We start from the raw sequence: 25,953 nt of genomic DNA on the forward strand, positions 1-25,953 counted from the left end.
GCCGCGGCTGGAAGGGGGCGGGGATAGGACGCGGGGATTGGAAGGGGCGGGGACAGGACACTGGGGATTGGAAGGGGCAGGCATAGAAGGCCGAAATTGGAAGGGGGCGGGGATAAAATGAGGGACCTGAATACTCGGGGAGGCACACGCGAGACAGAAATCGGGGTTTCTGGGTGTCAGCGATCTGGGGGTGGGGAGGATTCCGAAGGCCTCTCTACCAGGTCGTGGACTCATCACCCTGGGATTGGACATATGCAAGCAGGAGATTTGGGTCCGGTGCTCAAAATCGGGGGTGGGGGTGGGGGTGTACTCGGGTTTGGTCCCTAGGATCCCATCGGCGGACCCCTGACTCAGCGTGGTAAGTACTGGACCGCAGGGGCCTGAGATCCCTTCCCTCGCCCCCAAACCCCCAGTGCCCCTCTCGCGGGGACTGGAGCCCTGTGTCTCGGGTTGGGCGGTCGGGCCTCTCCATCACTTGTCCTCGACGCTCGCCTCCGCTCCCAGCCTCAGCATCCCGGCTGCGAGGCATGCGCATTAGGGTGCTTCCTCCCCCATCCCCTCCAGCCCCGGGCGGGGGGAGGGGACGCTGGGCCACTCTAGAGCGGATAAATTTATAGACACCCCACCCCCCCATCCCCGCCTTGGACTGGGAAGCGGAAATGGGGTGGGCTACGTCAGTATCTGGCAGGTGTTTATTTCATATGGATATAAAACTAATGTTTTTCTCGAGACCCTGCACCTCATCCTGGACCGGTTTCCCTCCCCAACCCCCAATCCTGAAAGTCCTTTATTGGGAGGGGGGCACTGCCCCTGCACCACGTTTTCGCAGAGTAGGTACAGGGTTAACACGAGCTATCCCTCTTGCCCTCTGTGCTTTCACGGAGGTCCCCATTTGACGTCCCTCCTCCGACCAGGACCCTCAAGACCCCCTCACGACCTCACAGGTGCTTAGGGAAGGGTGAGCTAGGTGCTATATTCCTGGGTCTGCACGAGGAGAGGGCTGGGAGCCCGGATTCCTAAGTCCTGGAGGAGAAGAGGTTTGGGGTCCGGAGTCTGAGGGAGGAGGGGCTGGAGGCCGGGACTCCTGGGTTTGAGGAGGAGGGGCCGGGGGCCTGGAGAAGGACAGAGCCTGGAGAATGAGCCTCTGTCCTTCTCCCAGGGCTCTAGAGTGACATGGCTGAAGCGCACCAGGCCGTGGGCTTGCGATCCTCGCTGACCTCGGATGGGGCGGAAGTGGAGCTCAGTGCCCCTGCGTTGCAGGAGATCTACCTCTCCGGCCTGCGCTCTTGGAAAAGGCATCTCTTACGTTTCTGGGTGAGGAGGGCTGCTGGTCGGTTTCCTTCCGAGAATCCAGTTGCCTGCTTCTGGGATGTCTGAGGCCCACTTCCGGTATCCGTGTGGGTCCGCTTCTGGGAGCCTATCACCTCTTTCTGGGAATTTTGATATCCACTCCCAGGATCCCTTTACCTATTTCTCTGTGGCTCACTTTTGGGATCTGCAAACTCGGCTGCTGAGAACTCTCTTCACCTCTTACAGTCAGGAGGGCACCTGGACGCCCCTACTACCCCCTCACATAACTCCCCCCTTTCCAGTTTCTAGAACTCCATGTCCTTCCTTCATGGCATGCTTCTCACCTTTCTCTTTCAGCTTCTAAACAAGGTGCTCCCCACTCCAGAACCCCTATGTTCCCATGACCCCATCAAGATCTTGGGTGGCTACACCCCAGTCCTGAAGGTAGCTCTTGCCTACTGGGCCTGAGATCCCTTCCTCCTGCTCCTGAACCCCCAGTGTCCCTCTCCAGCACTGACCTCCACATGTCTGGAATGCTCATGCCCAACAGACAACTTGAGGTCCCTGGTTCTAGAACTCTGGCACTGTACAGTCTTCCCGTGTGTCGCATCCTCTGTCTGTGAATTGGAGTCTTGAACCTATGGGGTCAGCCAGGACTGAGTTTGAATTCTGGCTCCACCACTGGAGTGCCTGTGTCGTCTTGGGCAAGCGCCCATCTTCGAATCACAGTCCCCCTGCCACCATGGAAGGTGGCTGATAGCACCTCCCTCCCATGATAGCCTTGAGGATTAAATTAATTCTTACGTGGGAGCACTGAGCAATGTCCCTGGCCCAGGGCATGTGCTAAGCATTTTATTTATTTATTTATTTATTTATTTTTTGAGACAGAGTTTTGCTCTGTTGCCCCGGCTAGAGTGCCGTGGCGTCAGCCTAGCTCACAGCAACCTCAAACTCCTGGGCTGAAGCGATCCTCCTGCCTCAGCCTCCCGAGTAGCCGGGACTACAGGCATGTGCCACCATGCCCGGCTAATTTTTTCTATATATATGTTTTTAGTTGTCCATATAATTTCTTTCTATTTTTAGTAGAGACGGGATCTCGCTCTTGCTCAGGCTGGTCTCGAACTCTGGAGCTCAAACAATCCTCCTGCCTCGGCCTCCCAGAGTGCTAGGATTACAGGCATGAGCCACTGCGCCCGGCCTGAACCACGTTTCAGAGTCAGATGTTCCCTCTGCTCAACAGCCCCCAGCAGACCCTTACATTAGACTTAACATCATAAATCATATTAGGTAGTATTTAGTGTGTCCCAGGCTCTAAACTCACTAAGCCCTTTAAATCTGTTGCTCATCTGATCCTCACCACAGCCCTCTAAGTTAAACCCCTTGTTGGTTCCATTTGATAGAGGAAGAAACTGAGGCCCAGAGAGGTGCTTTCATTTCCCCAATGTCACACAGCGGCTAAGATACAGAATTAGAGGAAGAGCCAGAATGAGCAGCCAGGACCTATGCTCCTGCCCATTTTCCTGGGCTATTTTTCTAGAATGTACTCCCAGTGCTGACATCATGAGGCTGTTTCGAATAACCTCCAGTGGATCACTTGGGCCAAGGTCGGTGTCAGTACTTAGTAGGTTTCATCAGCAGGAGGTCAGAGTGTCCCTTGAAATGGTTTCCATGTGAACATGAGATTCAGACACAGCAAACACTAGAGTAGGGTACCTTGAAGTACACCCTGCTCAGTTAGGGTCACAAGACAGCTAGGTGGTTTGAGTGGCTGATAGTGGGACCCTGGAGCCAGGTGACCTGGGTTCAAATTTCTGCTCCACCACTTCCTGGCTGTGCAAGCTTGGATGAGTTCTTCAACTTCCTCTTTCCTCAGTTTCTTCACCTGGGTGATGGGGATAATAGTAATTGCTCCCTCACCAGGGTTGCAGGGGAATGAAAGCCTTTTCTTTTTTTGAGACAGTCTTGCTCTGTCACCCAGGCTACAGTGCTGTGGCGTCATCATAGCTCACTGCAACCTCAAACTCCTGGGCTCAAGCGATCCTCGTGCCTCAGCCTCCTGAATAGCTGGGACTACAAGCGCGAGCCACAGTGTCTGGCTAATTTTTCTATTTTTAATAGACATGGGGTCTCACTCTTGCTCAGCCTGGTCTTGAACTTGAAAGGCTTTAATGAAGCACCTGGTACGTGGACACTTCCTGTTGGCATGAAGCCCCTGCTCTATTGCAATCCAGAGCAACAGATAGAAGAACTGACAACCACTTTTTAAAAAATTCAAAAACAAAAATAACCACGTTCACCAGTAACCTTTTCCTGCCAAAGCAAAGGAATAATGAATGTCAGGTCATAAATCTCTAACAAGAAGTAAAGGTAAAGTAGCAATAGAAGGGACCATCGTAACATTTATTGAGTGCCTACTGTGTGCCTGGCTCTGAGATGTGCAATCCACCCCTACTGCCCAGTCCTCTTCTTTGCTTTATTTTTCTGCATAGCACCTATCACCATGTGACACTAAATCCTTTACTTATGCAGGTATCGCCTGTTTCCCCCAGGACAGCAGAGACCTTGCTGTCTTGTCACAGCTGTGGGCCCGCAGTAAGCATTTGTAGGATGATATTTTCTTGTTAAGCCCTTGTGATAACCCTATGTGCCAAGTACTAGAGTGATTCCCATTCTACAGATGAAGAAACTGAGGCATAAAGAGGTGAGGTCACTTGCTTGAGGTCACCCAGCTAGTAAGTGACAGAAGAGATATTTGAGCCCATAGGATGGGACTCCGTAGCCCAAGTTCTAAACCATGATATCGGAGGCCACCCTGTTCATTAAATGTCGGAAGGGGAAGGGAGAAAGTGGTTTCTTGAGCCCCAGTGGTGACAACCCAACCAATAGTGGCTCTTACCCTGTCTTAACCATGATCTCTGTGTGACCTTAAACCCAAGTGTCTTCATTTGTAAAATGAGATCATCTTAGTGCTTATGTCACGGGGTTGTTGGGAGGATGTAAAGAGTTAGTCCTTGTAAATAGTACCTGGGATGTAGTAAGTGCTCATTAAATATTAGTTATGTCTCTCACACTTCCCTGGAGGTCTGGTTCACAACCCAGAGCTTTCATTCATTCTTCATCCATTCCATGACCAGGTAGAAGGCTTTCTGAGCTCTGGACCCTGCTGTGTGCAGGAAATCATTTTGCCTTCTTGACAGGCTCACCTGCAAGGTCCTGCCTGAAAGTATCCTCTTCTAGGAAGCCCTCCCTGGTGTGCTCGAGCTGTAACTTGCCACCATAGGGCTCTTCCTGTTTCTTGTCCTACCGCCATTAACACATGCTTCATTCCGGACCTCCCTGCGGGCAGGACCTGGATCTGTCTGTCCCCCACTGGGATCTTGAGCACCCAGCTCAGGGCTCAGTACACACTAGGGGCTGAATAAATATCTGAGAATGACAAACAGAAAGTGCTCAGAGGAGAGGGCAGGCAAAGGACTGAATGGATGCCTTTCCTCCCCACAGAATGACTTTCTCACTGGTGTGTTCCCTGCCAGCCCCCTCAGCTGGCTCTTCCTCTTCAGCACAATCCAGCTCTCCTGGTTCCTCCAGCTGGATCCTTCTTTAGGACTGATGGAGAAGATCAAAGAGTTGCTGCCAGACTGGTGAGGTCCTCAGTAACCCCTTAATCCCTCTCCCTCCACCCAGTAAGTTTCTCTATCGATGTGGTGTGCCTGCTAAAGAAAAGTAAACATTGAGGCTTACTTTTGGTCAGATTAATAAAGGTACAGCATCAAGAAAAAGGAGGTGATTCTCTCTTCTCTGTGCACATTTTCTTTTCTTTTTTTTTCAAGAGGTGAGGTCTCACTCTGTTTGTTGTCCATGCTGGAGTGCTGTGGCATCATCATAGCTCACTGCAGCCTCAAACTCCTGAGCTCAAGGGATCCTCCCACCTCAACTCCTGAGTAGCTGGGACTACAGACATGCACCACTGTGCCTGGCTAATTTTTAAATTTTTTATAGAGATGGGGTCTCACTATGTTGCCCAGGCTCATCTTGAACTACTGGCCTCAAGCGATCCTCCCACCTTGGCTTCTCGAAGTGTGAGGTTATAGGCGTGAGACACCGTGCTCTGTCTCCCTGAACATTTTCTATCCCGGCTGCTTCTAGCTACAAAGAATGGTGACAAACTAGAAAATGTCCAGATATGGGTATAAATACTAACAAAAGTATGAGTTTTGCCAGTCTCTAATTTTATAGTCTTAGGCAAGAGACTCCAGCAATCTCAGTCATGAAGGCCTTCATCTGTAAAATGGGATAATAATATTAATAATCGCTTCTTAGAGTGATTGGAAGAATTAATCAAAATTGTGCATGTGAAACATTCAGTAGTGCCTGGAGGTTACTAAATGGGAGCGATTGTGTTATTCTTGTTATTGTCATCTTCAGGAAGGGTTTGAAAACCAGGTGCTCTCAAAGTGGCTGGTTCTAGTTCTTGGGTTAGTCCTCCTAGGGAAGAAGGTTCAGATTTTGTGCAAATGGCTCCAAAGAGCAGACCCAGGATCAGATGTAGAAATGTCCAGACAGCTTAGATTTACAGAGTCTACAGAAGGCAAGTGACTCACCCACATCCTCCACGTGAGATTTAATGTCTGATTGCAACTTTGCAGACAACAGTTGATTTAGTGTAGATTTAGATCAGGTTTTCCTAAACTTGAGCTGGTATTGGAATCACCTGGAGGGTGATTCCCTCCAGGGAAACACGAATTGCTGGACTCCACTGTAAGGTTTTAAGACTGGAGTCCACGGGAGGTGCGGCACAGCTGAAAGTCAAAGTACCCTCCCCGGTTTCGGCACCAAATGTAAGGTTTTTTTTTGGAGTGGCCGGTGCCAGACAAAAAAAGACGAGCAGAGTTGAAAGGGATAAGTAAAGAGGTTTTATTGGGGTGCTCCCGGATGAGGGTAACGAGTCCCCAAGAGAAGGACCCACGGAGTGAGACCAGAGAAGCCGCCCCGCCCAGAGTCTGGGTGGGTTTATATATGTTTTTAGGGCTGGGAGATGGGAGTTTCTCTGGAGGGAAGGTGTCGGTGGGAAGAGTGAGGAATTTCTTTGTTTCAGCTTTAGGGCAGGTATTGAGGAATAGGAGGGGCTTCTTTTTCATTAGGGAAGGGAGGGGTGCCTGCCACCGGCCTTACACCCACCCCAAGAGAGTCTGTCTCAGTGGGTCTGGGTGGGGCCGAGGAATATGCATTTTCAACAAGCTCCCAGAGGGTGGTACTGAGGCTGGTCCAGAGACCACACTTTGAGAACCACTACCTTAGAGTATATATCTGGGAGGGAAAAGTGTCCCCTCAATAGAAATACTGGCTTCCACTTATTAAGCACCTACCAATTCTGTGGAAAGTGCTAATAGAAGCTTGAAGCCAACACATGGGCTGGGGGTGTGCGACAGATGTTCACACCTATTTTACAAATTAGGAAAATGGACTTCTCTGACTCCAGTTCTACAAGAGGTGCCTCCAACAGCCCAAAGACCAGCGCAGGGCCTGGGTGAGTTCTGAGGCCGGAAGACCCAGGCCCAGCCTGTCTTTCTCTACTCTCAGGGGTGCACAGCACCACCGGCTCCGAGGCGTCCTGGCAGCGGCTCTGTTTGCCTCGTGTTTGTGGGGAGCCCTGATCTTCACGCTTCACGTGGCCCTGAGACTGCTCCTGTCCTACCACGGCTGGCTTCTTGAACCCCACGGAGCCATGTCGTCACCCACCAAGACCTGGCTGGTATGTGAGGGGCAGAGCCCTGCTCAGGCTCTCCCGGGACCCACTTCTCTGTCCCCCTGTCTGCATCTTTGCTTCCCTCTCTCTGCGTCGCTGTCCTCCTCTGTCAAGGTCTCTTTCCCGCTTTCTAGATCTCAGTGCCCCTCTCTTTGGGTCTATGTCCCTTTCTGTCTGTGGTTTGCCCCACCCAGACACCCTGGTCCCCAGCCCCGGCGAGGGGTTTAATGACCAGTACCTCCCCCTGTCTCCCAGGCCCTGGTCCGCATCTTTTCTGGCCGCCACCCGATGCTCTTCAGTTACCAGCGCTCCCTGCCGCGCCAGCCAGTGCCTTCGGTGCAGGACACCGTGCGCAAGGTGGGCCGGGTCGCTCGGGGATGGGGCGGGAGGCGGGCCGGGGCGTAACCTGCCCTCTTCTCGGTCCTCCCCCTTCAGTACTTGGAGTCTGTCCGGCCCGTCCTCTCCGACGAGGACTTCGACTGGACGGCGGTCCTGGCGCAGGAATTCCTGAGGCTGCAGGCGTCGCTGCTGCAGTGGTACCTGCGGCTCAAGTCCTGGTGGGCGTCCAATTATGTGAGTCGCGCCGCGCCACCGAGGCCCCGCGTGGGACTCAAAGGTTCTGAGCCCGCCTCCTAGCCCCGCCCCGCCACGCCCACAGCCCCCAGGCCCTGCCGCGATTGGAGCTCGCCCAGACGTGCCTACACCCTGAGCCCCGCCCCCAGTGTGTTTGAACAGAATCCCAGAACCCACCCAACATTTCAACCCCTCCCCTGGCTGGCCAATACTCTAAGCCCCGCCCCCAGAGGAAGGCTACTGCCCCCAGTGGGCTTCTATTCTGAGTTCAGGGGTTAGGCCCTTGATTGTACTCGGAGTTGAGCTCTTGGGGAAACCAAGGCACAGAGTGGGTCAGCGATTCACCCAAACCAAGGCTTGCCGGCCTCACATTCTGTACGAAGCCGTAAGTGACATGTGATGAGATGGCGGTGAAGAGACAGGTGGGGTGGTGCGAGTGAGTAGGGGATGGATGAGACCGATCAGGGTTCCAGGAGGGAGAGCCTTGAAGGTTGGAGAGAAGGTGAACCTGTCAGGTTGGTAGGAAGGGCAGGAGAGAGAGGGAGATGGGGAGAGGGTCTGGGGCAGGGCCCCAAAGGACAGCAGCAAGGGAGGGACAGTCTGACAACTCGATGAAGGAGACTGAAGTGTCTGGAGAAGCAGGAGGGAATCTATGCTTTGGTATTCTGTTAAAAATTTTTTTTTCCCTTCATGCTCTTGTACCAAATTCTGCTCTTAAAAAAATACATACATACCCACCACATGTATATATTTCATTGCACCTCCAAGCACTACCAATTACAACATACATTATCTTATATACAAAAAGGAGAAAACACAAGGCCAGCTAAAGTCTGACACAGTGCTTTCTTTTTCTTTTTTTCATGGTTTGAATTTTCTTATGATATTGGCAAGGTCCAAACATTTTTTGCATAGATTTTTACGTACATATGTACATTTATTTATTATTGTATAAATTTAAAATTTATGTTCTGGTCATTTTTCTATCCAAGTGTTCTTTTTCTTATTGAATTTTAAAGGCACATCTTACCAAGACGTCCCTTCATTTTGTCATTTGCCCTTTCCTTTTTAAAATTGATACGTAATAATTGTACATATATATGGGGTACATGAGAGATTTTGATATGCATACAAAGTGTAATGATCAAATCAAGGTAATTAGGATATCCATTGCCTTAAAGATTTATCATTTCTTTGTGTTGGGACCATTCCAAAGCTTCTCTTCTAGCTATTTTGAAATATACAACATATCGTTGTTAACTATAGTCACCCTACTATGCTAACATTAGAACTTATTCCTTCTAACTAGTTGTGTGTTTGTATCCATTAACCAACCTATCTCTATCCTCCCCTCCCCCTGCCCTTCCCAGCCTCCAGTAACCATCATTCTACTCTCCACCCTCTTGAGGTCCACTTTTCTGGGTCCCACATATGAGTGAGAACATGTGACATTTGTTTTTCTGTGACACGGTGTTTTCTTATCAATTAGAATTTTTATATACTGTTGATCCTAATTATTCATGGATTCATATTTGTGAATCCTTCCCCTCACTGAAATTCATTTGTAACCCCCAAATCAGTATTTGTGGTTCTTTCGTGGTCATCATGGACTTGGGAGAGGGACAAAAAATATGAGTTGCACATTCCAGCTGAGGTTGAACAAGGTGACACATTACCTTCTGGTTTCAGTGCTTGTTCTGTAAACAAATGTCCTAATGCAGTGTCATATTTTTCACATTTTCTTACTTTTTTTTTTTTTTTGAGACAGAGTCTCACTCTGTTGCCCAGGCTAGAGTGCCGTGGCGTCAGCCTAGCTCACAGCAACCTCAAACTCCTGGGCTCAAGCAATCCTTCTGCCTCAGCCTCCCAAGTAGCTGGGACTACAGACATGTGCCACTACACCCGGCTATTTTTTTCTAAATATATTTTTAGTTGTCCAGCTAATTTCTTTCTGTTTTTTTGGTAGAGACAGGGTCTCACTCTTGCTCAGGCTGGTCTCTAACTCCTGAGCTCAAGCAATCCTCCCACCTTGGCCTCCCAGAGTACTAGGATTACAAGTGTGAGCCACCAGGCCCGGCCCATTTTCATACTTCTTACTGGTGATTTCAGTGTTTAAAATGTTCATAGCACAGTACTGAAGTGCTGTCTCATGTTTCTGAGCACAGGCTGTGATGTGCCTTACAGAGAAAATAGTATGTTAGAGAAGCTTTGTTCAGGCCAACTTATAGTGCTGTTGGTGGCGAGTTCAATGCTAATTAGTCAACAATATATATTAAGTAAGATGTCTTTAAACAGAAACACACATAAAACAAGGTGATGTATTGATGGGATGACACAAGTGTGACCAGAAGCTTGTGGGAACCCAACCTGGTATTTCCCCTAGGAGTAATTTGCTAATTTGTTGTTCACAGTGAGCATAAAACTTAAAGACCCGAAATAACAAGCACCAACTGTATACTAAAAGAGCTGATTTAGACTCATTGAGACACAGATTTGTATCAAATATCACTCCTGAGCTAACTTTTAAAAGGACAATGTAAATGCAATAAATTGATCAGGGCAGCCCTAAGACTTCACATTGAGAATCCAACCCTTCAATTGCTTTTAGACTCAGCCTGGGCCGTGTCCTTATACTGTGCTTTCCACACGTCTCATCCCCTGCAAGCACCTTGGTGATGTGGCATTGCCTAAAAGAGCCTATAATATTACCAAAGCTGTTGATGCAGGGCACTAAAGCAGCTTTTAATAAAATCGGCCTCATTTTTGCCTCGGGTTGGGGATTTTCTAACTGGCTCTGATTCATCCCTCCCTCCTCCCTTCCCCCCAACCATTTGGTTCCTGGAGGTTAAAATCTTGCTCTACTACTATCTCATTAACTCTGGAATTTTTCTTCTTCTTCTTCCTCTTCTTTTTATTTTTTTATTTTTTATTTTTTTTTTTTTTTTTGAGACAGAGTCTCACTCTGTTGCCCGGACTAGAGTGCCGTGGCGTCAGCCTAGCTCACAGCAACCTCAAACTCCTGAGCTCAAGCGATCCTCCTGTCTCAGCCTCCCGAGTAGCTGGGACTACAGGCATGCGCCACCATGCCCGGCTAATTTTTTCTATATATATTTTTAGCTGTCCATATAATTTCTTTCTATTTTTTTTTAGTAGAGATGGGGTCTCGTTCTTGCTCAGGCTGGTCTCGAACTCCTGAGCTCAAACGATCCACCCACCTCGGCCTCCCAGAGTGCTAGGATTACAGGCGTGAGCCACCGCGCCCAGCCTTCTTTTTATTTTTTATTTGTTTATTTATTTATTTTTGAGACAGAGTCTCACTCTGTTGCCCAGGCTGGAGTGCAGTGGGTCGGACTAGCTCACAGCAACCTCAAACTCCTGGGCTCAAGGGATCCTCCTACCTCAGCCTCCCAAGTAACTGGGACTACAGGCATGTGCCACCATGCCTGGCTAATTTTTTCTATATATTTTTAGTTGTCCAGCTAATTTCTTTCTATTATTTTTTTTTTAGTAGAGACGGGGGTCTCGCTCTTGCTCAGGCTGGTCTCGAACTCCTGAGCTCCAGCAATCCACCCGCCTTGGCCTCCCAAGTGCTAGGATTACAGGCGTGAGCCACCGCGCCCGGCTGCACAGACCTTGTTGTGCCTCTAGTCTCTTTCGCTCAGCAGTATGTCTTGGTGCTCACTGCGTGTCAGTAAATGGAGATGTACCTTGTTCGTTCTAGCAGCAGGGCAATATCCCGCAACTGTGAGAGTAGCATAGTTTAGCCACTGATCCCCCATCGATGGGCTCCTAAGTTACCACTAGTCACTGACCGTGATGGCCTCCTTCGTTGGCTCCACCCTCCCTGTGTGACACAGGACAGTCTGGAGGGCTTCCCTGGTCCAGCGCCCCTCCCCCAGCCAGGGTCGGCCCCAACTGTGTCTCCGCCACTCCCAGGTCAGTGACTGGTGGGAGGAGTTTGTGTACCTGCGCTCCCGCAACCCGCTGATGGTGAACAGCAACTATTACATGATGGTAAGAAGGGGACAAGGGGGCTTGGGGCGGGGGCTGTCACAGCGCCCCAGGCCCAGGGTCGGGATACCTGGGTAGAATGTGATATTTATGGTCAGTGACCTGAATCTGGGACCGCACTGTGGGATTCATTATCCCGCCCTCTTTTGGGGTCAGGACCTGCATTTGGGTCAGTGCCCGCATCAGGGGCAAACCTGATCCCAGGCGTTTTTTGCTGTCCCCTCTGCTGGCCCCCAGGACTTCCTGTACGTCACGCCCACGCCTCTGCAGGCAGCTCGAGCTGGAAATGCAGTCCACGCCCTCCTCCTGTACCGCCACCGCCTCAACCGCCAGGAGATCCCCCCGGTGAGCCGGCTGCCTGTGGGCTGGGGACAGAGGTGTGTGTGGTCCTGTAGCGTTGGGGCCACCTGGGACCTGGAAGGCAGCTCACAAGCCCCGCATCTCCTGCAGACTTTGCTGATGGGAATGCGCCCCTTATGCTCTGCCCAGTACGAGAAGATATTCAACACCACGCGGGTTCCAGGAGTCCAAAAAGGTGAAAACTCCCCGCCCCCAACACATACACACAAACACTGGTAGAGGCAGAACACTGCAGTGGCTAAGAGCATGTTCCTCAGCCTGCCTGAGTTTGAATCTCAACTCTACTTCCTAGCTGTGTGAAGTTGGACACGTTTTTACCCTCTCTGAGCCTTAGTTTCCACATCTCTAAAATGGGATAATAATGGCACAGGGTGGAAAAGATTAAAAGGGTGCTTAGAACAGCTCAGGGCATATAAGAAGTGCTTAATCGGTGGTCATCATTCTTACGATATGTCTGGTTCCCTCTCCCATGTTTCTGCCAATTCAACTCCTAGACTACATCCGCCACCTCTGTGACAGCCGACACGTGGCTGTCTTCCACCGGGGCCGATTTTTCCGCGTGGGGACCCACTCCCCAAATGGCCTGCTTTCCCCGAGGGCCCTGGAGCAGCAGTTTCAGCGAATCCTGGATGATCCCTCGCCCGCCTGTCCCCACGAGGAACATCTGGCTGCCCTGACCGCTGCTCCCAGGTGAGGGTCAGAGGTCACGGGCTCTCAGAAGCCAGGCCAGCATCCCAAAGCCGTGAAGGGGCAGGTGGTTGGGGCCAGGTGGAAGCTGGGCGCAGTGGACTCAGGCACATCCCCGGCCTTACAGGGGCATGTGGGCCGAGGTGCGGAGGTCCCTGAAGACTCAGGCAGCAGAGGCCCTGGAGGCGGTGGAAGGGGCCGCTTTCTTTGTGTCACTTGACTCTGAGCCTGCAGGGCTCACCAGGGAGGACCCAGCAGCTTCATTGGATGCCTATGCCCATGCCCTGCTGGCTGGCCGCGGCCACGACCGGTGAGTCAGCTCTGGGTCTGGGAGCCCACACCGGGCCCCTCAGACCTAATGTCCCCCAGTGTCCAGACCTAGGACCCCTGACACTAGACAACCAGACCCTGGAGCCCAGACCTAATGCCTTAGGACCTGGAGACCTCTGGCCTAGAGAACCCTTAACGCAGACCCAAGGATTCTAGCTCTGAGGACCACCAAACCCCAAGCCTGGGACCCCCAGACCCAGAGAACCCCAACCTAGGGACCTCAGACTCAGAACTTGGACCACTGAATCCTCAGGGCTTAATGCGGGCACCCCAAACCCAGGGCCCCAGACCTGGACTCCCACACCTAGAGCTCCTCAGACCACTTCTAGAGGTCTGTGATGTAGCACCCCAACTTCTTAGGCCCTGGGAGAGTCCTCCTGACTCCCAGCACCCTCAAAAACCTTGAACTGTCCTCAGCAAGTTCCCGAAAAATCTCCACACTCTAAATCCTAGACATGCTTGGAGACCCTCCAGAGCCACCCGCTGGAGACCCCCACACCGGCACCCCCAGCTGATCGCCACATCTCTCCACCTCGAAACTCCCCCTCAAGCACCACAGAAAGCACCCTGAGTCCCCCCGCCCAGCTCTCGGTGACCCCTCTGAACTCTCCCTGACAGCTGGTTTGACAAATCCTTCACCCTAATCGTCTTCTCCAACGGGAAGCTGGGCCTCAGCGTGGAGCACTCGTGGGCCGACTGCCCCATCTCAGGACACATGTGGGAGGTAGGGAAGCCAGCCCTCCCCCTGTTCTGGGGACCCCCAGCCCCCTTTCCAAGGACTGTCCTTTCCTGGGACTTAGCTTGAAGAAAAACTGAGGCTCAGACAGAAGCAGAGGCCAGCCCAGGTCTCCCAGCAATCAAGGGGTCTGGGTTGCTGACCTTCCTTTGATGAGCTGGTCATTGGGGCTCAGAGAAGGAAAGTGACATTCCCAGAGTCACACAGTGAGGAGTGGCAGATCGAGAATGTGAACTCAGAGTGCCCTGACACCAGAGTGTGAGGCTTTTATACCACATCACAGAGTCAGAAGAATTATCTTCCAGCTCTGCTCTGCTGTGTGATCTTGGGCAAGTTACTTTCCCCCTCTGAGCCTCAATTTCCCACTTCATCAAATGAAAGAATTGGAATTTCTTTTATGATTAAGCTTCTGTCCAGCCCTGAGAATCTTAGCATCTCCATTTTTGCTGCTCTTTTTAGTCCCTAAATCATAGGGGGCAGTCGCTGCACCCCGTTGGGTTCCCCCCACTCCGTGGGTCTGGATAGGGCTCCCTGGCCCAGGGTAGGGGGAGGGAAGTCCTTTCCAGATCTTTAGAACAAGAAGAGCCCCAGGTGAGCTTTGGCCCTTCTGCGTCTGTTTCTTGTTTGTAAAATGGGAATTTTTTCCTTTTAATTCTATTTATAAATGAAACACTTGATTCAGTTTCACTTCGGACCCTTCAGGTCACTTCATGCCGACCTATTGTGTTTACACATTGACTTTAAAGGAAGAGATGTAATGCAGAATAAGATAAAGTGACGTGTTCTTTGCCCAATACATTTCTAACGCCACAGTGAAGGGATTGATCCCTTCTTGCTAGGGTGGTTTTGAGAATTAAATGGAAACGCGAACAGAGAGGGCTGGCAGGCGGTGGGCACGCGGTCGCGGCTGATTTAGAATATTCCATAGTGAGCAGGATGTGGGTGACACTGGGTCAGGATGAGCACTGCCCTGGGAGGCCCAAACTATTCCCCATCTCTCCAGTCCCAGGGTCATGGCAGTGGGGGGAGGGGTCCTTGGCAAGGGTGGGGCGGCCGCTGGTGACTCTTCGTGTACCGGTCGGAAGTACAGGTCAGTGAATACTAGTCGAGTGTTAGTGTTTGTCATGTTTTCAATGGACGTGGATCGGAGACCCCGTCTGTGAACATCAGCGGTTTCTGTTTCCGGGGGACTGCCCCCCACCCCAAAGGGACTGATGAAAAGAGGTCCCTGGTTAGGAGCCCCTAGTCCAAAGGGAGGAGGGACTGTGACCGCCTGTGCTCCCACGCAGTTCACGCTGGCCACAGAGTGCTTTCAGCTCGGCTACTTGGCAGATGGCCACTGCAAGGGGCGTCCCGACCCCACGCTCCCCCAGCCCCGGCGGCTGCAGTGGGACCTTCCAGACCAGGTGAGGCCGGGTTTCTGGGCCTTTTCTTCAAGTCCCCAAATTCCTAGCCTTGACTCTAAACTCATCCCCATCCCCACTCTAAACCTCAAAATCAACCCCCAAGCCCAAGCCTGTCCTGTCCCCAACCGTGACCCATCCCCAGCCTCACACCCCACCCCATCCCCTGCTCCATTCCCACCTCTGGTTCCCTTCTTTGTCTCCATTTCCATACTCCCTGCCAAGCACCTTCCAGTCCAGCCCTACCCCCCTCGGTAACCCCCACCTCCTGCCTCCCCTCCCCCCTGGCAGATCCACCCGTCTATCTCTCTAGCCCTGAGGGGAGCCAAGGCCTTGTCTGCAAACGTTGACTGCCACGTCTTCCCCTTCTCCCACTTTGGCAAGAGCTTCATCAGACGCTGTCGCCTATCCTCAGACAGCTTCATCCAGATCGCCTTGCAGCTGGCCCACTTCCGGGTCAGTTGGGTTCCCCACCCCAGGCCCCTCGGGATCCCAGCCCCCCTGAGCCCCCGAGACCTGCCCTCTCCGTCATTCCTCCTGGTCATTGCCATTGAGGGTCCACCGTTCACCATCGAGATTTCTCTCTCCCAACACATTCTCAGGTGGAGGAAGCCAGAGGCCTGGACAGAGGTGGGTCAAGTCTGCAAAGACTTTCTGAGCCCAGTTGACAGATGCCTCTGCTCTTTGTTCCCCAGGACAGGGGTCACTTCTGCCTGACTTACGAGTCAGCCATGGCCCGCCTGTTCCTGGAAGGCCGGACGGAGACGGTGCGGTCTTGCACGAGGGAGGCCTGCAGCTTCGTGAGAGCCATGGAGGACAAAGAGAAGACAGTGGGTGCTGGCCTCGCGGGGGCATGGGTCATTTCCATGTGCTCATTCAGCCACCTGCAAGGTTTATGGGCACCTCCTGAGCCCAGGCTACGTGATGACACTAGAGACAGGGATGAGTGTGCCCTAGTCTCTGACTTGCAAGAGCTTGCTGATGGGGAGACGGAGTGTGCCCAGCACAGTGTGGTGTGTGCCTTAGCGGTGGTCACACAGGGCACTGGGAGCGCCCAAGGGGCCCTATTTCCATCACCAACTCTGCTTATTTAACCTCTGTGTGACCTCGTGACTTCCATTTGGCACCCTTGCCCATAACCTCTCTGCTCAGAACCCCTTCCGGGAACCTCTGTTCCCTCTGCCCGGACCTCTGAGGTATTGCGGTTCAGTGTAGGGCACTTGGGCTGTGGAGTCAGATCTGGGGACCCACTTGGTTCTGGGCAAATGATTTCCCTTCTCTGAGCCTCAGTTTCCCATCTGTAAATTGGGGTTGCTATCTCTGCCTAGCAGGGATATCGCAAGCTGGGCTGAGGCCAGGTGTGCCACAGGCTCAGCAGTAAGCCCACTTCCTGTCTTTCCATGACCTGCGACCTCCCTGGGGACCCCAGGACCCGCAGTGCCTCGCCCTGTTCCGCGTGGCGGTGGACAAGCACCAGGCTCTGCTGAAGGCGGCGATGAGCGGGCAGGGAGTTGACCGCCACCTCTTCGCGCTCTACATCGTGTCGCGATTCCTCCACCTGCAGTCGCCCTTCCTGGCCCAGGTTGGGGTGCAGGGACAGAGTTAAAGAGGGAAGTGGGGAACCACACAAGAAGGGAGAGACATCAGGGCAAGGACATGGGAAAGGAGGCATCGCCAGAGGAGAAGCCAGGGAGAGAGCCGGGGTTAAGACGGGCAGAGGGGCGTGGCCAGGGGCGTGGCGTGGTGGGCGTGGTCAGGGAAGGCGGGGCCGGTGAGAAAGAGCCAGCGAGGCTGTAGCTGGGTTGAGCCCAGGAAGCGCAGACCCCATCTCTTTCCTGCACGTGTGACGCTCTCCCGTCCTCAGGTTTACTCGGAGCAGTGGCAACTGTCCACCAGCCAGATCCCTGTTCAGCAAATGCACCTGTTCGACGTCCACAATTACCCGGACTATGTTTCCTCGGGTGGTGGATTCGGGCCTGTGAGTGCAGCTGGGCCCAGAGGAAAGAGGGGCTGGGGGCCTGCACCCCTGCATAGCAGGGAGGGGGACGGGGGCCTGTTTTGCTCCCTTCACCCTATTCCACTCCAGGCCGATGACCATGGTTATGGCGTTTCTTATATCTTCATGGGGGATGATATGATCACCTTCCACATCTCCAGCAAAAAATCAAGCACAAAAACGGTGAGACAAACTGGAGCACCCCCAGCCCCTCATCCCTCAGGCCACGGGTCCTGGCCCCCAACCCTTCCTTCCACAGATCCAGGGTCTCCCCCCAGCTTCTCCTCCCTCAGACCCGGAATTCTGGGCCCCTAGCCCTCTTATTTCTCCGTCCCCAGGATCCCCTCTCCCACCTTCCTCTAAACCTGACACATTTCTCCTTCCAGGACTCCCACAGGCTGGGGCAGCACATCGAGGACGCACTACTGGATGTGGCCTCTCTGTTCCAGACGGGGCAGCATCTTAAGCGCCGGTTCCGAGGGTTAGGGGAGGAGGACTCGAGGCACAGGTGTGGATTTCCCTCCAGCTAGACTGGGGGCTCCAAGGCATCCGTGACATCCTCCAACTGCTGGCCCTTTCCAGCAGGGAGCCAGTCTCCCTCGGGGATGAGGGCAAAGATCCCCACAGCTGTTCTAGCGCAAGACAGGGGCAGCCTGTTTGGCAACCCCACATCGGGGCCAATAAAGACATGTGAGCTGGGTGTGTGGTGTCCTCTATGCTCTTGGGCAGGGCAGGGGCAGTAGAGTGAGGGTCAGGGTGGAGGAGGAGAAAAGTTCTCATCCATCCCCAGGCCCAGCCAGGGATTCCCAGTTACAATCACAGCTTCAGCCACAACTCACAACACCTGCCCAGTATGCTCCATTCTCTACTTCAGTCATACTAAATCCAACCCTCCAAAGCCAGTCCCGGTAAAACAACCCCACGAGCTTTCCTGAACCTAATTCTGCTGCCCTAACACCACCTGTCCACCTCAAGCTCATCTCCAAACCTAAACATCTGGCACCAATCCAGCCATCCCAATTGACAACCTCCAAATGAATCCACCAAAATTCTTACTACCCATCCCCACTCCATTCATTTCAACCTCCATCTCAATTCAGCTCCCAAGACTAGGAAATCCACTACTCAGTACTCACCACCCTAACCACTTGCCATGATTCCAACAACGCCATGACTGCACACCCCACTACACCCAAAAATGCACCTGCAATTAGCACCAGACAACCAACACAAAAAAATCCAACTCCAAACCCTGCCGTCCCCACCATACTTCCCTTCTCATCACCACCATAGCCCAGACTTTAACTTCACCCGTAGTTATGACTTTAAACACCATATTCCCTGACCACACCTCCACTGAACTCCTGCCACCCCCATGGTTCTATTCCCACCAGCCCAACTACAGTCATAGTAACACTGAACCCCAATCATGCAACCCACCACTACCATGATTCCAACGTGCCATGACCCCAACCCCCATTGTTTCCAATCAGGCATAATAAAACCAACCCAACCACAAAATCAAAATCCCAAACAGCTCAAACTCCATCAGCCCAGCCTCCATAGCCAGACCACCAACTCTGCAGTGGTTTCAAAAAATGTCCTCAAGTACTTTGACACTGTTCCCTCCAAAAGGTGGAGATTAATTCCCCTCCACTTGTGTGTGGGCTAGACTTTAACTCTTTTATTAAATAACTACAGGAATATGGTAGAAATAACTAGGTCATAAAAGACATCATGGCTTCTTTCTTGCTTTATTTCTGAATCACTTGCTCCGGGGGAAGCCAGCCACCATGTCATGAGAACACTCAAGCAGCCTATGGCGGGGCCCACATGTTGAAGAACTGAGACCGCTTGCCAACAGCCAGCAAGGAATATGTGAGTGCGCCATCTTGGAAGCAGATCCTCCATCCCCAGTCAAACCACCAGATGACTGTCACCTGGCTGACAACTTGACTGTAGCCTCAAGAGGGACCCTGAGCCAGAACCACCCAGCTAAGCCACTTTTGTGTTCCTGACTCTCAGAAACTATGTGAGATAATAAATCTTTGTTGTTTCAAGCTGCTATGCTTTGGGGTAACCTTTTTTTTTTTTGTACACAGTAGATAACTAATACAAACTCCAAAAACCTCATCCTCAACCATATCTCCTGAATCCCATCCCATTTCCAGATCCATCTGTGTAGTACACAGACCCGGAAATGACCCCCAAGGCTTTCCCACCCCCTGTGTTCAATCCTTTGTATAATCCCCTTGAATATGGGTGGCACCTGTGACTTGCTTCCAACCAATAGAATATGCCAAAGATAATGGGTTGTTACTCCCTTAATTAGACTCCATCTTGGCAGATTGGGGCGAGAGAGTCCCCCTGTTGGCTTGCAGCCATGCTGAGAAAGCCTCCTCAGCCAGGAACTGTGGGTGGCTGAGGGCTACCTCCAGACAACAGCCAGCAGAACTCAGGGGCCTGCAGTCATACAGGCAAAAGGAAATTAATTTTGCTCCCAATCTGAGGAAGCTTGGAAGCAGATCTTTCTCCAGTGGAGCCTCTAACAAGACCACGACCCTCTACAACAGGATTGCAGCCTGGGGAAACACTGGAACAGAAAACCTAACTAAACCCTGCCTGGATTTCTGACAACGGTGATTGTGAGATGATAAATGTGCATTGTTTCAAGCCTGTAAGTTTGGGGTGATTTGTTGGGCAGCAGTAGAAAACTAACACAATCCCCCAGTTCATTGTGTCAACAACATCTCCTTTCTTCATCCCATCTCTACCCCATTACTGTCTCAATTCCCCTAATCATCCTTGCATGTCACTCATTTTGTCCCTTATCATTAATTTTACCACCCTAACAACTCGGTATGGTGATTCGGGCCTGGGTTCCAAATATAGCTCTGCCATTTTTTAAATTGAGCTGAAATATACATATGTAATATACCATCTTTACCGTTTTTGTCTTTTCTTTTTCTTATTTTAGAGACAGGGTCATGCTCTGTCACCCAGGCTGAAGTGCAGTGGCCCCTATCTTAGCCCACTGCAGCCTCAAACTCCTGGGCTCCAGTGATCCTCTTACCTCAGCCTCCCAAGTAGCTGGAACTACAGGTGCATGCCATTGCATCTGGCTACTTTTTTTTTTCTTTTCTTTCCTTCTTTCTTTTTTTTTTCTTTTTTTTATTTTTGAGACAGAGTCTCGCTCTGTTGCCCAGGCTAGAGTGCCGTGGCATCAGCCTAGCTCACAGCAACCTCAGACTCCTGGGCTCAAGCAATTCTTCTGTCTCAGCCTCCCAAGTAGCTGGAACTACAGGCATGTGCCACCATGCCTGGCTAATTTTTCTATATATATATTTTTAGCTGTCCATATAATTTCTTTCTATTTTTAGTAGAGACAGGGTCTCACTCTTGCTCAGGCTGGTCTCGAACTCCTGACCTTGAGCGATCCTCCTGCCTCGGCCTCCCAGAGTGCTAGGATTACAGGCGTGAGCCACCGTGCCCGGCCCACATCTGGCTACTTTAAAAATTTTTTGTAGGCCGGGCGCGGTGGCTCACGCCTGTAATCCTAGCACTCTGGGAGGCCGAGGCGGGTGGATCGCTCAAGGTCAGGAGTTCGAGACCAGCCTGAGTGAGACCCCGTCTCTACTAAAAATAGAAAGACATTATATGGACAACTAAAAATCTATATAGAAAAAAATTAGCCGGGCATGGTGGCTCATGCCTGTAGTCCCAGCTACTCGGGAGGCTGAGGCAGGAGGATCGCTTGAGCCGAGGAGTCTGAGGTTGCTGTGAGCTAAGCTGACGCCACGGCACTCACTCTAGCCTGGGCAACAGAGTGAGACTCTGTCTCAACAAAAAAAAAAAAAAAAAAAAAAAAAATTTTTTGTAGACATGGGGTCTCACTATGTTGCCCAGACTGGTCTCCAACCCCTGGCCTCAAGTGATCCTCCTGCCTCAGTCCCCCAAAGTGCTGTGATTACAGGTGTGAGCCCCAGTGCCCAGCCCACATCTTTTACCATTTTTAAGTGTACAGTTCAGTGATAATGACAGCTCTGCCATTTTCTGATTGTTTGACTTGGGACAACAGGATTCCATCTGAGCCTCAGAAATCTAATCCATAGAATGGGAAAGGAATCACCACTACAAAGATGTACTTAGAGGTGAATGAAGTATCTATAATTTGTCTTTTGTTGATGTTGCTGTTTTTGCAATCTTTTTTTTTTTTTTTTTTTTGAGACATCGTCACACTCTGTTGCCTGGGCTAGAGTGCCGTGGTGTCAGCCCAGCTCACAGCAACCTCAAACTCCTGGGCTCAAGTGATCCTCCTGCCTCAACCTCCCAAGTAGCTGGGACTACAGGCTCGAGCCACCATGCCCAGCTGTTGTTGTTTTTAGAGATAGGATCTTGCTGTGTTGCCCAAGCTTGTCTTTTTGTTTTTTTGTAATTCCATTTATTTATTTATTTTATTTCAGCATATTATGGCTGTACAAAAGTTTAGGTTACATATATTGCCCTTGCCCCGCCTCCCCCCTGAATCAGAGCTTCAAGCTTGTCCATCCCCTAGACGGTGCGCATCGCACTCATTATGTATGTATACACCCATTCCCTCCCCCCCCACATCTGCCTGACACCCGATTAATGTTATTCCTAAATGTGCTCTTAGGTGATGATCAGTGAAACCAATTTGATGGTGAGGTACATGTGGTGCTTATTCTTCCATTCTTGGGATACTTCACTTAGTAGAATGGGTTCCAGCTCTATCCAGGAAAATACAAGAGGTGCTATATCACCATTGTTTCTTATAACTGAGTAGTACTCCATGGTATACATATACCACATTTTATTAATCCACTCATGTGTTGATGGACACTTGGGTTGTTTCCACATCTTTGCAATTGTGAATTGGTGCCGCTATAAACCTTCGAGTGCAGATGTCTTTTTTATAGAATGTCTTTTGTTCTTTTGGGTAGATGCTCAATAATGGGATTGCTGGATCAAATGGTAGGTCTACTTGTATCTGTTTAAGGTATCTCCATATTGCTTTCCTCAGAGATTGCACTAGTTTGCAGTCCCACTAACAGTGTATGAGTGCTCCTGTCTCTCCGCATCCAAGCCAACATTTATTGTTTTGGGACTTTTTGATAAAGGCCAGTCTCACTGGAGTTAAGTGATATCTCATTGTGGTTTTAATTTGCATTTCCCTGATGATTAGAGATGTTGAGCATTTTTTCATATGTTTCTTGGCCATTCTTCTGTCTTCTTTTTTTTTTTTTTTTTTTTTTTGTTGTTGAGACAGAGTCTCACTTTGTTGCCCAGGCTAGAGTGAGTGCCGTGGCGTCAGCTTAGCTCACAGCAATCTCAGACTCCTCGGCTTAAGCGATCCTACTGCCTCAGCCTCCCAAGTAGCTGGGACTACAGGCATGCGCCACTATGCCCGGCTAATTTTTTTATATAGATTTTTAGTTGTCCATATAATGTCTTTCTATTTTTAGTAGAGACGGGGTCTCGCTCAGGCTGGTCTCGAACTCCTGACCTTGAGCGATCCACCCGCCTCGGCCTCCCAGAGTGCTAGGATTACAGGCGTGAGCCACCGCGCCCGGCCTCTTCTGTCTTCTTTTGAAAAATTTCTATTCGTGTCTTTTCCCAGGCTTGTCTTGAACTGCTGGGTTCAAGTGATCCTCCCACCTCAGTCTCCTGAGTAGCTCAGACTACAGGGTGGGTTCCACCGTGCCTGGCTCTATAAAGTGTCTTGCAAGGGACTTATAGGAGGTGTCTAAGAAAGGTTATTTGTGTTTTTCTTGTTGAGAAAATAAAAAGCAATCTTGTACTCATGTTGGACAAACTAAAAGAACATTGTCCAAATCTCAACAGTGACCAAACATCCCCCTCTCCTGGCTAATGTGAGTGACTGCTGCTGCTTTACCGGTGACCGCCTAAGTCCCCTTAGTTCTTCTCACCTGTAGACTAGATTCAATAACGTACCTGTGTCAGTGATGGTTCTCCAGAGAATCAGAACCAATAGGCTGGCTGGCTGGCTGGCTGCCTGGATAGATCTGTATAATCTTACCTCTCTTTCCACCATCTCTCTCTCCACCTCTGTCGAGAGCTAGAGACAGTGAGAGAGGGAGTTATTTTAAGGAATTGGCTCATACAGCCAGGAGTTGCCTGAAAGGGTGAAGCTCTATGTTTGCTGAAACCACTCCTGCTTTGGGAACTTGACAAGATAGAACGGAAGCCTTCACACCAGAGTGGCCTCACCCTGGGAGACGTATTCATGCAACATGATAGGCTGGACTAAGTGGGTTTTTTTGTTTTGTTTTGTTTTTTGAGACAGAGTCTCACTCTGTTGTCCGGCTAGAGTGCCGTGGCATCAGCCTAGCTCACAGTAACCTCCAACTCCTGGGCTCGAGCAATCCTCCTGCCTCAGCATCCCGAGTAGCTGGGACTACAGGCATGCGCCACCATGCCCGGCTAATTTTTCTAAATATATTTTTAGCTGTCCATATAATTTCTTTCTATTTTTAGTAGAGATGGGGTCTTGCTCTTGCTCAGGCTGGTCTCGAACTCCTGAGCTCAAATAATCCGACTGCCTCGGCCTCTCAGAGTGCTAGGATTACAGGCGTGAGCCACCACGTCCAGCCTGGACTAAGTATTAATGATTGTGCATATTTTTTATTTTTTTTTGAGATAGAGTCTTGGTCTGTCGCCTCAGCTAGAGTGCTGTGGCATCAGCCTAGCTCACAGCAACCTCAAACTCATGGGCTCAAGCGATCCTCCTGCCTCAGCCTCCTGAATAGCTGGGACTACGGGCACACACTACTACGCCTGGCTAATTTTTCTATTTTTAGTAGAGACGAGGTCTCTCTCTTGCTCAGGCTGGTCTCGAACTCCTGAGCTCAAGGAATCCTTCCACCTTGGTCTCCCAGAGTGCTAGGATGACAGGCGTGAGCCACCACTCCCACCTGATTGTGTATCTTTTGATAGAAAGGATCCATGTTTGAGAACCAAGAGTGCCAGGTGATGTTATCATATATATATTGGTTTTCATCCATGGTTCCTGGCTCACATCTCCCATAGTGCTTGTTACAGTCTATTGTAGTGTTAGGTGTGTCAGGCCTCAGGAAACAGAATCTCTCTGGCTCCCCCAACCCCACACACCTCTCTGATTATGGGTCAAAAAATTCTCATTCCAGAAAGAATCCCAGCCCATACTCTGAAGGCCAGTCACATTTCCACATGGTTGTCCATCACGCCTATGTAATGAAGCTCCCATAAAAACCCAAAAGGACTGGGTTCAGAGAGCTTTCAGATAGCAGGACACATGGATGTTCCTGGAGGGTGGTGTGCCAGTTTAACCCAACTGGCAACTGTGGGAGCTAGAGCCATTGTAGGGACCAGGCAGGACAGGGAAAGGGTATGAGGGAGAAGGTGGAATCAGAAGCCAAAGCATCTGAAGGATTCCATCTGGGCTTGGTAAACATGTGAACATTAAGTCTGAATCAATTTTTTTTTTCTAGTTTTAGTTGCCCAGCTAATTTTTTCCATTTTTAGTAGAGACGGGGTCTCACTCTTGCTCAGGCTGGTTTCGAACCCTTGATCTCAAGCGATCCTCCTGTCTTGGCCTCCCGGAGTGCTAGGATTACAGGTGTGAACCATTGCGCCTGGCCTAAACCCACTGATTTTTAAGTATATGTCGTCCGATTATCTGACTCTCTATATGCACAATTATGTTAGCTAGGAATAATAATAGTTTTCTCCCTTCCCAATTATTATACTTATTTTCTTACCATTTTTAGAATGGTGCTAGAAAAATAGGGGTTACCTTTAGGATGGAAAGAAAGGGTAGTGATTAGGAGGACACATGAGAGGGATTCGGGGGGTGCTGGCAATGTCCTAAATCCCAGTAGGGATGTCCTAAATCCCCAATTTATTGAGCTGTACACTTTTAATTTGTGAACTTTTCTGTCAACAGTAAACTTCAATTGAAAGTTGAAAAATAGCATTATTTGGCCGGGCGCAGTGGCTCACGCCTGTAATCCTAGCACTTGGGAGGCCGAGGCGGGTGGATCATTTGAGCTCAGGAGTTGGAGACCAGCCTGAGCAAGAGCGAGACCGCATCTCTACTAAAAAAATACAAAGAAATTATCTGGACAACTAAAAATATATAGAAAAAATGAGCCGGGCATGGTGGCGCATGCCTATAGTCCCAGCTACTCGGGAGGCTGAAGCAGAAGGATCGCTTAAGCCCAGGAGTTTGAGGTTGCTGTGAGCGAGGCTGATGCCATGGCACTTTAGCCTGGGCAACAGAGTGAGACTCTGTCTCAAAAAAAAAAAAAAAAAAATAGCATTATTTGCTATTATATATGGTATATATAGCATACATCAAATATGTCAAAAGATTGACATTCTCTTCAAAACATGTCTGCAAATTCTTTGACATACTCCTTGAGTATGGTCTGGACTTAAGTGTCTCATTTTTAATAAATATAAAAAAGGATAAATGATGGTAAGTAACTTCAGGGACTATGTCACAAGAGGCACTGTGGCTTCCTGCTTATTCTCACTTACACTGCATGTTCTGGGAGAAGTTAGCTGTCATGAGAACCTGAGCCCTCTGGCCAACAGACAGCAAGGAACTGACGCCTCCAACCAAGAGCCATGTGATTGTGCCATCTTGGAAATACATCCTCCAGCCCCAGTCAAGCCTTCAGATGAGTGCAGCCCTGGCTGACATCTTGGTTGCAACTTCATGAGGACCCTGAGCCAGAACCAGGTAGCTAAGCCACTCCTGAATTTCTGACCTCCAGATATTGAAATAATATATGTTTGT

At 50.5% G+C, this 25,953-nt stretch overlaps 1 protein-coding gene across 1 annotated transcript; it reads left to right on the forward strand.

Moving 5' to 3' along the window:
- Positions 1–309: 309 nt before the first annotated feature.
- Positions 310–17,662, forward strand: CPT1C (carnitine palmitoyltransferase 1C). Its single transcript, XM_069457710.1, has 19 exons — positions 310–358; positions 1,160–1,314; positions 4,792–4,931; positions 6,871–7,042; positions 7,292–7,393; positions 7,472–7,609; positions 11,546–11,623; positions 11,858–11,965; positions 12,071–12,155; positions 12,475–12,670; positions 12,795–12,977; positions 13,616–13,721; positions 15,023–15,139; positions 15,428–15,592; positions 15,832–15,966; positions 16,566–16,718; positions 17,001–17,114; positions 17,223–17,315; positions 17,519–17,662. The coding sequence occupies exons 2-19, from the start codon at positions 1,174–1,176 to the stop codon at positions 17,660–17,662; spliced, it is 2,370 nt and encodes a 789-aa protein (XP_069313811.1). The 5' UTR covers positions 310–358; positions 1,160–1,173.
- Positions 17,663–25,953: the final 8,291 nt, after the last annotated feature.

This window comes from Eulemur rufifrons, chromosome 24 (assembly GCF_041146395.1).
Source record: "Eulemur rufifrons isolate Redbay chromosome 24, OSU_ERuf_1, whole genome shotgun sequence".
NCBI lineage: Eukaryota > Metazoa > Chordata > Mammalia > Primates > Lemuridae > Eulemur > Eulemur rufifrons.